This window comes from Sphaerodactylus townsendi, linkage group LG05 (genome assembly GCF_021028975.2).
Source record: "Sphaerodactylus townsendi isolate TG3544 linkage group LG05, MPM_Stown_v2.3, whole genome shotgun sequence".
Lineage (NCBI taxonomy): Eukaryota > Metazoa > Chordata > Lepidosauria > Squamata > Sphaerodactylidae > Sphaerodactylus > Sphaerodactylus townsendi.
Window position 1 is genome coordinate 23,552,222 of NC_059429.1, and position 14,815 is coordinate 23,567,036.

General features: G+C 41.4%; 1 protein-coding gene across 1 annotated transcript in view; it reads left to right on the plus strand.

Moving 5' to 3' along the window:
- ACBD6 (acyl-CoA binding domain containing 6) overlaps positions 1 to 14,815 on the plus strand; it is a 139,582-nt gene that overhangs the window by 46,043 nt on the left and 78,724 nt on the right. Inside the window, exons 4-5 of the mRNA XM_048497558.1 lie at positions 2,197 to 2,279; positions 12,774 to 12,879. Coding sequence (XP_048353515.1) covers positions 2,197 to 2,279; positions 12,774 to 12,879 — 189 coding nt within the window. The remainder of the gene's footprint in view (positions 1 to 2,196; positions 2,280 to 12,773; positions 12,880 to 14,815) is intronic.

The window sequence follows — 14,815 nt, forward strand, 5'->3', positions numbered from 1 at the left end:
CCTCAGAATAATCATGGGAGGTAAGTTAGGCTAAGAATGCATGACTGGCCCAGGGTCACACTGTGCGATTCCATGACAGAGTGGGAATTTTAGCCTGGATCTCTCAGATCCTAGTCTAAAATTATTATTAATATTATTTATTTATTTGATTTAATACCCCACTCTGTGCCACTGAAGTGAGGTCGGAGCAGGTCACAACATACAATAAAATTACATATAAATACTGTATAAAAGTAATATAAAACATGCAATCCAATAAAACTACATATACAGATGTCACCAAAGTTAACCAAGGGTGGGACACTTACCCCCTCCACCCCAGATTAAATAAAAGAAGGAAAGAGCGGGGGAGAAGGGAGGCCAGCCAACACGTACGTTTTACTTCCCATTGCTGCCTTGAACTATAGGCCTGGCAGAATAGTTCTGCCTTGCAGGCCCTGCAGAATTGAGATCAGTCCCACAGGGCCCTGGTCTCATTTGACAGAGCTTGCCGCTAGGTTGGGGCCAGGGCTGAAAAAATCCTTGCTCTAGTAGAGGATAGCTGGATACTTTTCGGGCCAGGAACCACCAGCAAGTTGTTGTTCAGGAAGTATAAGGCTCTCTGAGGGAAGTGTCGGTCTTGCAGATACCCCTGTCCCTGACGGTTAAGTGGTTTAAATGTTAAAACTAGAACCTTGAAACGTATCTGGTACTCCTCTGGAGCCAGTGCAGTTAGGATCTGCATGGCTGCATTTTGGACCAGTTCACACAGGTGTCAAACTCACAGCCCTCCAGATGTTATGGACTACAGTTCCCATCATCCCCTGCTAACATGCTGGCTGGGGATGATGGGAACTGTCGTCCATAACATCTGGAGGGCCGCGAGTTTGACACCTATGAGTGGAGCTTCCAGATCAGGATCAAGGGCAGTTCTTCATAGCGAGGTGCAGTAATCTGACTACCATCTTCACTGACCTTTGTGTGGAGTAGTTGTTGAACAGTAGCAAGCCACTGATCCTTGGTGAATTGTGGGATATCAGTCCACCTATTGGGCACTGCCAAGCCTGCCCCAGATGACTTCTCTCTCAAATACCAAACTTGGAACGGGCCCAGCCTCTCCCCTTGCCTTTTACTTACAGAAACCAAGTGTGAAGGATGGAAACACAGATGGATTGCTTAGCAAGATTTTGATGCTTAATGTGACAGGTGCTGCTTCGATTATTTGTTTTAGCTTACCATTTAAAAAAAATACCCCAGATTGTTCTGCAAACCTTTTTTTTTTTTAAGTTTGTAGAAAGATCCGTCTTTTCTTTTCGTTAATCCAGTCTCTAGATTTAAGTATCCACAGATTTGGCCACACATGAAGGTTTGGATACATTTATGGTGCTGGATGCAAAATTGGGTTAGTGCTGGGTTTCATGATGCGTCAAAGACTACAGGGGCAGAGAAGCAAACAAATAGTCCCTTCCCTTTGAGAATATAAAAATCAAGCAGTTAATCAGATATATCCTCAGCAGTAATTGGAACACACTGGTCCTTTGTAATGCAGAGAGTATTACAAAAAAAAGTGGTAGTCTTTATATAAACTAAGCTGGAGATCAATTTTCATTAATGAACTAGGGAAAAGGAGTCAATCGAAGTTAACCTAGGTAATATGACCCAGTGGTTGGAGGACAACTCATCTATTCCCCGCCATAATTAAAGTCCCATTTCATGATCATCTGTTGAAAAATCCCTTTGATAATATTTTCCAAAACAGACAAAGAGAGCAGGTAGTCATCTTCAGTTCACAGAGAAATTCCAAAACCAACCTAATACTTCTTAAAATACTAGGAAAAACAGAATATGAGGCTGAATGACAGTACGTGCTGTATATAGTTTGTAGAGAACATGTTAATTATCCCATTTGGACTGCTTGTGGAACGTCACCGTATGCTTCTTTTTCGAGCCCATTAATGAAATTATGGCTCTGTGTTAATTGAATGGGTACTGAAATGACTCTAGACCAGGGGTCTGCAACCTGCGGCTCTCCAGATGTTCATGGACTACAAATTCCATGCATGCTGGCAGGGGCTGATGGGAATTGTAGTCCATGAACATCTGGAGAGCTGCAGGTTGCAGACCCCTGCTCTAGACGATCTCACTCATGCAACAACTGTGTGATAATAAAAAGCAAATGTGGAAAGCCTATTTTTATATGTGTGTGCTTTTTTCCAGGTAGTAGAAAAGAAAGGAAAAGAAGGAAAAGCTGGCTTTGGAGGCCCAGTGGTCAGCTCACTCTATCAGGAAGAAACCATCAGGTGAATCTCAGTGATATTTTTATGGCTTCATTTTAACTCAGCATTTGTATTGAGCATCATGCAAGCGTTGTAGTCCCTTTCCAGCCATATTAAAAATGAGAGGAAAGAACTTTCTAGGTCTGTAATTGTTTAAATCAATTGCTGTCTGCGTCATTGCCAGGGTCTGCTCTTTCCTTAGTGTTCATTGTTTGCGGAAGGTTGGCGTACCTTCTCTATGTTTCAGTTAAAAAACACCTTTATTCGAAGTGTTTCTGTGGTTATTTTTCTGGAAAATTCAGGTTTGGTATTGTAATAAGTTTTAAAATAAGTTTTTTTTCATTTATGAACTGTATTCAATATCAGATCTTTTTTACTTCTAAATATTCAATCGCTAAGACATAAGTTTCTTGACAGAAGTGCTGTTCGAAGATTATGGATAAAGATGCTGCTATTAAACATGGCTAGTCAAAAAGAATAAAGGCAGCGTGTTTTAAAAATTACACTGTAAAAGTAAGGTTACTAATTGAGGTCAGCTTTGGAAATAAAAGATAAAAGGAAATGAAATTGGAAAATCTATGGTGGTGCAGTATGACTGCTACAGTTCAACGAGGAAAACCAGGAAATTGAAAGTTTCATGTTCTTATAGAAATGTTGATATTGCAAACACAAATGGATTATTCTCCTGTTAGATAACTTGTATTTTGAAATACTGAAGGCAAAATGTACATACTCTGTCAGCCAACTCAAGGTTACAATCTTATGTGTAGTTACTACGGATAAAGATCCATTAAGTTCCATGGAACTCCTTTTAAGTAAACATGCTGTTCATTGTACTGCATTAATTTTTTAGCTGATGTATCAACCTACTTTCAACTGATGTGTGGATTAATCAACTTAAAATATCACTAAAACCTTCTTGGCCTTTTTAAGCTATAGCAGGGACTTGTACTTTTAAAGTGAACACAACAGTTTCTTTTTAAATCTATGCCAGAACATAACTAACCTAGGCAAAAAAAAAATTGCAGTCATCCAAAAAGACGTAAACCTGAGCTGTGATGTGTGGCAGCCTTGCAGTAATAATTGGAGTAGGAAAAATTCTTCTGCCTATTTCTGTCCTTTTAAAGGAGAATGACAGCAGAATCCCCCATGGAAATATGATGAGTTTAGACATCATCTTTTCTTAGCAACAAAGCTAAACAATAGGCTAATGATGGGGTGGGGGGTTGGGGTGGGTGGGATTCAGAATACTAACTGAACATCCATGTTGACTGGAAATATGGGACATCGCTATTATGGAAAAACTTACTCATCAGTTTAAAGTTCCGAATGGCCTTGCATATATCTCGAATTTGTTATTTACTTGGATACTTTATATGCTATGTAGAGTGTCAAGGAGAATCGATGGATAAACCCCTTAAATTTAGATCAATATGCATTTATTGATTTAAATAAATGGAAGCGTGTGCGAAAGGATAACATTAGGAGAGGATAATGCGAGTAGTGAAGGAAAGGGTGTGATCCATAATTCTTCTTAAAAGTTCAAAGAGTTTTATGTTGTGAGTGAAGCTGGGTTTGGTGCGTTTATGATAATTTAATATATTACAAGTGTTCATTATTTTTGCAACTTATTCACCTGGAGTTGTAGAATGGAATTTGAAAAAAGAAGCAAGGGAATATAGCTGCATACAAAAGGAGTAGATGTTTCCATATGCATCCAAGGTTTACAAAAGTAGTTTGGTGCCCAGACTGAGAATTGGGTTGAAATGAGTGGATAAAAAAATATGACCTGGTCCATATGATTTGAAAAGCCATAGCTTGTCATTACGGGAACAAAAAAAGGACTTGCAGGAGGAACCTCACTTTCTTCTGTATCCCCCTCCCCAGTCTGTTTTCTCATCCCATCCTTGGGGCAGGCCCCCCCCCATATTCTTTTTTCCCCCTGCTCTTTCTCTTTTTCTCACTTACCCACCTTCTCCGCTACCCCAGTCTTCAGCTTTATTTGTTTGTTTGTTTGTTTAATACCCTCCTTCTCTCCCCAAAATAGCTTACATTGTTTTGCTTTCCTCCATTTTACCCTCACAACAACCCTTTTGGTGAACAAAGTGGTCAGATGTGTGATAGCCTTACATTTCCAGACTCTCTTTGATGAAATAGTTTATTTGGACCAATTTCAGTTGGCTATGGAGTAAAGATTGCCTTGGTCTTCTTGACAAAGGACCTTTGCTGGGAAAGAAGGCTAATATGATCTTGTTGGTTCTTCTAGACCTCTTGACAACTTCTGACGTTGATCATGGTGTCTTTCTGGTTGGCTGGAGCAGATGTCATGGGCACTACTTTGGTAGTTCCAGTTCTACCTAGTTGATCAGAAGGGGGTGCTGAGGGACAGCAACTTACACCCCTTGCCATGTGAAATATGGTGTTCTCTTACATTCTTTTGGCTGTTCAGCATGAAACTACTAGAGATGGGCTGTCGGAGGTTTGGGCTGAGGTGTCATCTGACTGTCGATGACATCCAACTCAACTTCTGTTGCTCAGCAGGTGAGGCTGTGTGTGTGTCCTGAGCTGGTGTCTTATGGTTGTAATGGACTGGATGAGGGCTGATAAACAAAGGATGAAGCACTCCTGTTTGATAACTAGGCCAGGGGTGTATGGGGTCTTCCTGATGTGGATAGGGGTATCCCTCCACCCTTTAGGAGTAGGTATGCAATTTGAGGCCCTTACTTGTATAGCCCAGGCTAGTCTTATCTCATACAATCCCAGAAGTTAAGCATGATCATCTCTGGTTAGGACTTGGATGGGAAAATCCAGTGTCACTTGTGCAGAAGAAGGCAGTGGCAAACCATCTCTTGCCTTGAAAATCCTACTGGGTTGCCATAAGTTGGCTGCTATTTAATGGATGTTAAACACACCCTCATACAATTTAGTGAGGAATTCAGTGATGGGCTAAAGATGGAAGTACATGTCCCCTCAGTTGCTTATAGCATCTTAAAACTAGAATTGTCTGGTTTGCTGTGAACTTTCTTTTGATAATACACAGACTGGACATACAATGAACTCTAAAAACTGCTGCATTTAAAGACAGTTTGGAAGGTATAGCTGTGATCTATAAAGCCCTAGCTAACGTGGAATTAGTAGAGTTTATGGATCACTTCTCCCCTGTGTACCTGCTTGCCAGTTCAAATAATCATTGAAAGCCCTGTGCCATCCCCCACTCCACCCCCTCACACAGTATTCTAAAGCTATATGAATGTGGACCAGAGACAATATCTGTGTATGGAGCTATCTTTCTACAGCCTGGTGGCAAGTTTATATTATTTTAGGTCTCAGGTGAAAGCATTCTTGTTCTCTCAAGCCATTTAAATCCCGTACCATTTTTAGTTTAGTTCAGTTTAGTTTAGTTTATTCAATTTATATCCCGCCCTCCCCCAAAGGGCTCAGGGCGGCGCACAACAATAGTATAAATAATAATATCAGTATCAGCAATATCATCCTAATATAATCCTCAGCTACAACATCCTGTTTAATTAGGCTTTATAGTTTTAATTAGGCTTTGGTATATATTTATTCTTTTATGCTTTACTCTTACAGGGTTTTCTGGTTTCAATTTATTATCATGTCTGGCTTCTTGACTATTTTTAATTACACAATTGAGTGTTTAAAATTAGTATAAGATAGTGTAATTTATTGAATCTCAATGAGGTCTATAAATGAAGTAAAGAAGTATTTGTTTTGGAAATTGCCTCAAATACAGCTTCATAGAGAGGCAAGGTAGAAATATCCTGTAATCTCAGTAGGGTGGGAATTGGGGTAAATCTTTGTGAAGCACCTGAAATATTCTAACGGTTGGATCAAAGTTGGAGTTACCTTCTTTTAGGTCCATTAAATGTAGAGTACTTAGAATGGTGTAACTCTGCTTGGAATGGCACTGAAAAATGCTGTATTTAGTATTTATTCACCAAGCCCAATATATTTAAATCCTGTCTATCCAGCAGTTTCTCTTGTCTTTCTGATCTCTGGTTTAATTCTAACAGCAAAAAGTAAAGCCAGGTAAGTTCAGGTTTAAACTTTGCTAAATCCCAGGGATGGATATAAAGGAACAGGTTCTGAGAGTTTCATTTTGACCACATGACTGGAAATTGGGCATAAATGGAGTAAATAGGAAGGGGATTGTGGGATCTTAAATTCCTCCCTATGTACACACACTCACACAAGGAGTGATTGTAGAGTGTCCTACAATAAGAATTTGTAAAGCAAACTATGCTAATTGTATGGTACCGCTATGCAAGTCAGCAGCAGACTGCTGTCTCATGAAATGATTCACTGTGGCTGTCAATAATGAAAAACATTCTTCTTTGAGTTTATTTAAACATTATGTTAAGTGAAGAGTGCCTCTGTTTGCTACCCAACTTGAATATTATTAGGACTGTATAAAAGAGAGAGCACTGATCTGAATCACCCAAGTTATACCCTGTTCCACATAATGACCTAAGTAAAATTTTAATTTCATCTGCCATTTCCTCCTGTCCCCCCTTCCATGTGGTCCACGCCCCCCACTCATCATCTAGTCTGTTCCAGGCTGCAGTGAGTAGGGGATGTAGAACATAGCTGGGGGGTGGGCAGGAGGAAATGGCGGACAAAATAAGTTTTACTTAGGTCTTTCTGTGGAACAGGATGTAGCCTGATCTCATCAGATCTCAGACGCTAAGGAGCATCAGCCCTGGTCAGTATTTGGAAGGGAGACCACCAAGGAATATCAGGGTTGCGATATGGTGTCAGGCAACGCTTCTAAATGTCTCTTGCCTCAAAAACCCCACAGGGTTGCCATAAGTTGATGGCAAAAAGAGAGAGATTTAAAATATTGTAACTTTTCTCTTTTGCTTTTTAAAAAGTGGACAAAAAGGTGGGAAATAGTTCACAGAAGTTCTTTCAGTGTGTGCAGTGTTACACTGACCATAGTAGAGTGTCCGTCGTCCACCACCCCCTTTAAGTAAAACTGCTGCTGGTGTCTCCGGCTGTTTTTATTTGATTAGAAGTCAAATGTAAGGCATTTGAGTAAAGTTTGAGATTCTCTTGTAAGCATGTCTGAACAACGCAGCTACTAGCCTAAAAGAAACCAAACATTTTCAAATTCAAAACAATTTGTTCAGTTAGAGACAAACTTCCTGGAGGTCCAGGTTGAAAAGTAAAGGATGAGTTTTGAAACTGGGTAGAAAAAGAACAAAAAGGACAAATGATGACTGTTGTCGACCCCCCCCCCCCTTTCCACTCCCAATCTTGTCCAGCATGTTTGATAGTCCCCATCATATTTTGTAGTCTGATGCCATGTAATCTATCAGAATTTTATTAATCCCATTAACAGAGGCAGCCATCTGGCCCGCTCTCTGAGCTAGACCAACGGTGGTACTGAACTAGAGTGATTGATGGCTCTAGAATTGATTAGTTGATCTGAGAGACAAATGAACTGTTTTGGCAGAGAATACCAGAGGTCACTGCAGGTGGTCAGGCGCAAAGGCCTGCAGAATTTTAAAGAGCAGCTTCTCCCAACAGTTGTAAAGTTCCCTAAAAACAACTGATTAAAAAAAAGACCTTAGTACTTAGAAGTACATTGTACCTGTAGTTTTAGCTGATTATTAAATGTGTAGAATTAAATACGAAGATTTTCAGTACATAATGTTATATCAGGGATATAGCGCTTCTGTTTTTTTCCGTTGGCACTGTGTGCAACAACACATGAAGGGTACATATCACATATATCACTCACAACCAGCGTTGTGCTGTAAAAAAATTCAGCTGCTTGCAGCCATACAGTAGGAAGTTGAAGTAGTATCCTAAACAGTAGGAAGTTAAAAGTAGTATCTTCATACTGATTGCCTGCTATAAATTCATTGTTTAGGTATAGCAAGCTTTCATTGGCTCTAAAATGAAAGATTTTAGTGATGCCACAATTTATAGCGTAGTGGAGCTTGTGCCGTCTTTTTTTTGGGTGGGGGTGGGGGGGAATGAACAGCAGCTGCAGCTTTCCTCATTGTCCTGTCTGCCTTCTGGTCCTGATTCCCCCAGTGAAAGTATGACAATTGATTAAATGTTCGTCATCAGAGCCTTGCTTTCGGGACCTGTTGCCCCTTAAAAAAAACAGACCTTTCCTCTGGGCCATAGGTGTCAAACTCGCAGCCCTCCAGATGTTATGGACTACAGTTCCCATCATCCCCTGCCAGCATCATGCTGGCAGGGGATGATGGGAACTGTAGTCCATAACATCTGGAGGGCCGCGAGTTTGATACCTGTGCTCTGGGCAAATGTTGTGGTGGCTGTTTTAGTTTTGTGTTTGTGTGAGTACCATGTTTGTCATAAGAGAGCAAGGAAGCCACCTACCCTTAAAAGGACCTGTTGGCATCAGTGATGCCTTATTCAAGGTGCACTAGCTGCAAAAGAACAGTCTCCGTCACCTTAGAGGAGAGCAGAGGAGAGAATTTGCCTTTGATAGTAACAGCAATTTGTGATTTCATTGCTAACTATAGTAGGCTTTCCCTGCAACACTTCTATCCCATAGGGAAGATGTCCGTATCCCGAGCCATCAAAGGATTGGGTAGGGGTAGCACAGTAATATGTCATGGTGCAGATCATCTGCGTGAACCATCAGGGGCTTTGCTTGCATATTCCGTTTCTGATTAGCTCAGTGTTGTTTATGCATATTTATTTTTATCACGATAGGCTGAAGCTATTCCCTTTCTTTAGGAGGAAAACATGTTGCATTGAGGGGGTTGAGCCAAGCTGAGCCGAGCCGCATAGCTTTCCAAACGCACCCTTCCTTGCTAACTTGAATGTCGTGCATACTTTTGTCATGCATGGGCAATTGGCTGACACATGTCTTGTTACATCCTGGCTGCTCTCCGAGGACAGCGCAGAAGTGTGCAGGCAAGTGGGCAGCATTTCCCCCCTGGGAAACCCAGCTGATCGGAATAAACTTGAGTTATGGATTTATTCAGCCTGCAAAACCTCAGCTGGTAGAAATAATTGAGAAAGCAAAGGTTTGTCTGCCGTGCGTACCTCAGGGACGGGTGCCTGCTTCTTTCCCTCCCACCTCCCTTTCTTATGAAAATGATCCCAGTTGCACTGATAGATAATAACAACACCAAGCAATTAAAAGCTATGGGTGGCTGGAGAGAGGAGAAAAGATTCAGTTAATGAGCTTTTCCTTTTCCCGTGCCCAGGAGAGCCTCAGAAGTGACGGGACGATTAAACGAAGAGATAATTATAGATTATGTGAAGATGGGTCTCTTGGGGGTAAGAAGGTCTTGACATAAACAGTAACTGTTGCAAGTGTGTCTCGGCTCCCATCCTTGCTTCTCTTTCCCTGCTTCGTTGCGCTTCAGTGTGCTCGGCGGCACCGTGCCAGGCAGACAGCCGAGGCCACCTGTTTACAGTGCACGAACCCTCCTGGGCACAATAACATTCTTCAACCAGGGCCTCCTCTACCATAACAATTAGACCTGTCCCAAACAAACAAAGATAGGGATGGAAGCTGGCCATCTCGGCAGCTGGTGGTCCCGTTTCAAAAGTGACACTACACAAAGGTGGCTGGACGTGGAAAATTTTGGGCAGTGTTCCTAAAGATGCAGAATAGTTCCAGAGCACTGGGAGAGAGCTTGCTGTTTTTTCTTTTCTTTTTAAATCATGCGGTTTTCTGGTTGTTGTGGTTTTCCGGGCTGTGTGGCTGTGGTCTGGTAGATCTTGTTCCTAACTGGTTGTGGTGGGTTTTCCGGGCTGTGTGGCTGTGGTCTGGTGGTCACCAGACCACAGCCCCACAGCCCAGAAAACCCACCACAGCCAGTTGAATCCGGCCGTGAAAGCCTTCGACAATACTTGTTCCTAACGTTTCGCCTGCATCTGTGGCCGACATCTTCAGAGGTGTATCACAGAGAGAAAGCCTTCAACAGTACATACAATTTTCATCTTTGTGTTTTCTGTGAGATTCCTTGGACGGCATGAGCGTACAAGATATGGCGGACAAGAAGGAACAGAAGTCATTTGAGAAAACCTCTTCATTTTCACTGAGCAAAGGTGTGCAGTGGTTGGAGAGGCAGGATGGTATTTTCTGCTTCCCAGACAAGACACGACCGTGTCAAGCAAATTTTTAAACTCCTTAAAGAATTTTTCTAAGGAAGCTGGGTTTCAGCTATTAATGAATTGCTACATGGAGTGACCAAATTGAAGCCAAGGGGCAGTCTCACTGCAACCAGGAAGGAGAAAAAGGTCATTTCCTGTCTCCCAAATGGGATTGTATGAGTCATCCACAAAATGTCCTCCTAGACTCAGAGGAGAAGAACCCTTCACGGTAAATTTCCAATAATCGTTTTCCCTTCCTCATTTTATCCTCACAGCAACCCCGTAATGTACGCTAGGCTGAGCTAATATGACCAGCCCAAAGTCACCCAGCAACCTTCCAGGGCGCAAGTCAAGATTCGAACTTTGATCTTCCAAATACTAGTCTAGCACTCTTAATCACTACCCCATATTGGCTCTCCACACTGCCTTGTACAGATTTGTAAGTGGGGACAGTATCTTAAATGTTACTTGTTTAGCATTCTCTCCAGCATTAATGGAGTACTGGAGTCATAATGGCAGAATATATTTATTTTCATTTGCTACTTCCTTAAGCTTTTGTGAAAACTTCAGCTCTGAATGAAACGTTTTCCCTATCATTCATTAATGCCTGGGCAAATTGAGGCTCACTAGTTCAGTCTTTCTTTGTTGTGTGAGCATCTGGACCATTGGATGACTGCGATGTAAAAGCCAAGTCTTGCTAACAGCAGTGGTGTACTTTAAGTCCACTCTGGCCAGTTGCTCTTTGTTGGTTTGGCCTTTTCCTGCTTTTAATCTCCAGGCCTTCTTCGTCCATAAAAGATACGGAACATGATGCAGGTGACGACTTGTTCAAAATGCAACTGCCAAACCTCATAGACTTTAAATACAATGATGACCTCTTTGTTCAGCAAACTGATACATAATTAACAACTCTAAAGGGAACAACTTGCAATTAATCGCATTGTGAAGGCGCTAAGTAAGCCTTGAGGGAGTTGGTATTTTAGTAAATGAGCGAAACCCACAGGGACCAGATAGAGGAATGCTTGCTTGCATCTTAAGCACCAACCTGTAGGTTAGGTGTAGAGACTAACTTTTTGACCCGAGTGACTATCTGCATGTGAAGATGTTGACATGCAAACAAACAAAAGAATGGGGGAAGAGAGATGAGGTTTGTACTTGGGCAGATATACTGCATAGATTGTGTATAGATCAAATTATTCTTTTCATGGGAGTGAGGGAGTAAAATAAGGCTACTTTAGCAATGTGTGCATGAAACATCAGTAGTTTTGCATTCCATTCACACACGAATGTGACTGCAGTGGATGGAAACAGTGTCTGCATAATGTCTGGTCCTAACAGATGCTGTGTGTGCAGTGGTGTAGTTTAAAGTGGTGGACTCCCGGACAACCAGGTTTCATTCCCCACTCCTACACATGAAGCCTCCTGGGTGGCCTTGGGTCAGTCACAGTTCTCTCTGAACCCCTCACAAGGTGTCTGTTGTGGGGAGAGGAAGGAACGGAGTTTATGAGCCCCTTTGAGACTCTTAAAGGTAGAGAAAAGTGGGCTGTAAAAAGAAGAGTTTGGATTTATACCCCGCCTTCCTTACTTCACGGTAAGGAAAACTGAAGGAGTAGTGTTCTTGGCAGTCATTGTTTCAGAATTGCCCACCATAGTACAGCAGTAGATTAAATATAAAGATATTGTGAAGAAGCATAAATACAATTTGTTTAAAGCTGTAGTGTTGAATTGACTGAACAGGAAGGTAAAAGGTAATTAAAATGTAGTAAAAACAAATAAACCAGAACTCAGGTATTCTAAGTACTTTTTTGATATTTCAGAACTGGGATGTGTGACCTTTTAGGCTTTGCATGTCTCTTGGAGCACCTGAAAGCGTCCAGTTGATGGAGTTGTCTTGTGTTTCAGCTGCCAAGTGGCTGATTTTAACTGTTAACTCACAGTGCAGTCCTATGCAGAGTTACTCCATTCTAAGCTAATTGAAAGGAATGGGCTTAGACTAGACTCGAGTAACTCACTTTAGGATTGCAATGCATTATCTGTTTTCATGCATTGGCACTGATGTTCTGTTTCTAGATAAGTCCAGTTCTTCAATGGTGATTTTAGTTGCATTATAATTTGGAACCTCTTTTCTAGAGGGTATTGAATTCAAAGTTGTCAGTATTATCGTTCTGTTGTGCTTGCCAGTTGCTGGGAACTTAGCTCTTTGTGATTTTATTCAAACACTGTGAACAGTTGTTGATGCAGAATGTATACTAACATGAAGAGTACTGTTTGCAAGTAATACATTGGCAATCTGCTTTGCTCCTAATGCCAAAGTATCTGAATTTGTGGCAAAAGCTGTCATCTCATACTAGTGTAACCTGTGTGCATAGTTCAGTAATAATACAGAACTTTTTTCTTCTTTCTTCTCAGGGAGGAAGATAAGAACATATTTGACTACTGCAGAGAGAACAACATTGAACACATAAACAAAGCCATCCGATCAAAAAAAGTGGATGTGAATGCAAAAGATGAGAAGGTATGGAGCCAGGGGAGGGATTAATTAGTCTTGTAGGCAGATGTGTCAAAGTAGCATCAGCACAGTTTTAGCCTCTTTGTATTGTCAAAAGCTTCCAAGGCCAGAATCAACTGGCTGTTGTGAGTTTTGCAGGCCATGATCTAAAACCACCAGACTATGGCCACACAATCCGGAAAACCCACAACCGCCAGTTCAGCCTTTTTGCAGCTGCCTTAACTCTACTTAACTCTACTAACTATTTAAGCAGACATCTGTTAGCTTGAAGGAGCATCATCCAGATCTCCTACTCTTAAGCAGTAATTATCTGATGCATAGATGTGGGCTTGGCTAGAATATGTTGGCTCCAGATGCAGAAAATTCATCACCCCTCCTCTCACTAATTATCATGGGAAGACCTGTACAAGCCTCACTGTAATGAATAGTAGGGTGCGCAGAGATGCAGCTGTGTTTTTGGTTAGTTTCTGTTTGTTTTGATGGGTAGATTTGGGCAGAGTTAATTTCCTAGTAGATTGTGTCCCAGGGATCAGATCTGTCTGTCTCCCATTCTGCCTTCCTTAATAGCACCCAAAATTTGTTTGGGCTGGCTGCTTTACTGTATGGTAAGGTAATAATGGCAATAATGGGAAGGAAAATGAATATATTGTTGAAGGATTTCACAACTGGAATCAACCAGCTGTTGTGGATTTTCTTTGCTGTGTTGCCATGGTCTGGAATTTTTAGCTCCTAATGTTTCTCCCACAACTATGGCTGGCATCGTCATAGATTCAGGTGGAACTTTTGGAGCTAAAACTACCAGACCACAGTCTGGAAAACCCACAACAGCCACTAAATAAATATAGTGTCACCCTGGTTCAAGGAGTTCCTGAAAAAAATAATTTTGTGCTGATTTCTATTGGAAATAGTTCATTACATGGAATTCTTATTAAGGAACCTTCATTTTACATTGTTTTGCCACCTCTTTTGCGTACTGCATTTTAAAAGCTGTTTCTCTATAATGTGATGTAGCTAATAGTGGATCACAAACCTCCACCTTGTCAGCAAAGAACATTTGTGATCTTGGTTATGTTTAAAATCAGCTTGCAATATATGGGAGGTTCTTCAGAAACATGGCTTGCCTTATGTAGGGATGCTCCAACGCTTTCTGATTTCAACAGCAGTGTTGCCGCTGTGATGTATAGGATGGGTTTAGAAATTGTTTGCACAGCAGCTAATCAAGTGTCACTGAAGTTTATCTGTCAGAAGTGGGACCGTTCCTTTATAGCTCATTTAAGGGAATTCTGGTGAAATGAATGTCAGCTCTGATCCTTGAAAACTTTTAGCACAGAACACCATATTATCGTCTGAGAAACTGAAGCACAGCAGACTCCTGTGTGGCTCTGCGTTTGCTACCCCGCACATAACTTTGTTTTTGATTTCAAAACACTCTGTTACAGTGCCAGAAAATTTCCTTCTTGCTATGCCCTTTGTCAGGCCTGCACCATTCTCGAGGCTAAGGAGGCCTCCCCCTGCTTGCATGTAACTAGTCAATAGAGCTTAAACATTCACTCTTATCTGCCTTCCTCCGAGGGAGTGAACTGTCCGTCCTAAACAATGCCTCTGTTCCCACTGTCCTTTCTAATGCTGCTAGTATGGGAATGCGAGGGTGGAGGGATTATGGGTTGAACCTTTCTGTAACTTACAGGTATACACCGAGGCCAGAGAGCCAAACTTTAGTTTTGGCTATCTGAGCCTTGGGCTGACACGGTTCCAATAAAGCTCTTGAAACCTTCTTGAGTCTCATTTGATGACTGGAGTAATAGACCCTTCACCCTTTCATTTTGCAGATCTTGAGAAATAAAACCTTAACTATTACAATATGTTCCTGCTGTTTTTCTCCCCATTCGTTGTCCATATTGAGGCTCTGCTGAACATGCAGAAATTAATTTTGTTTGTTTGC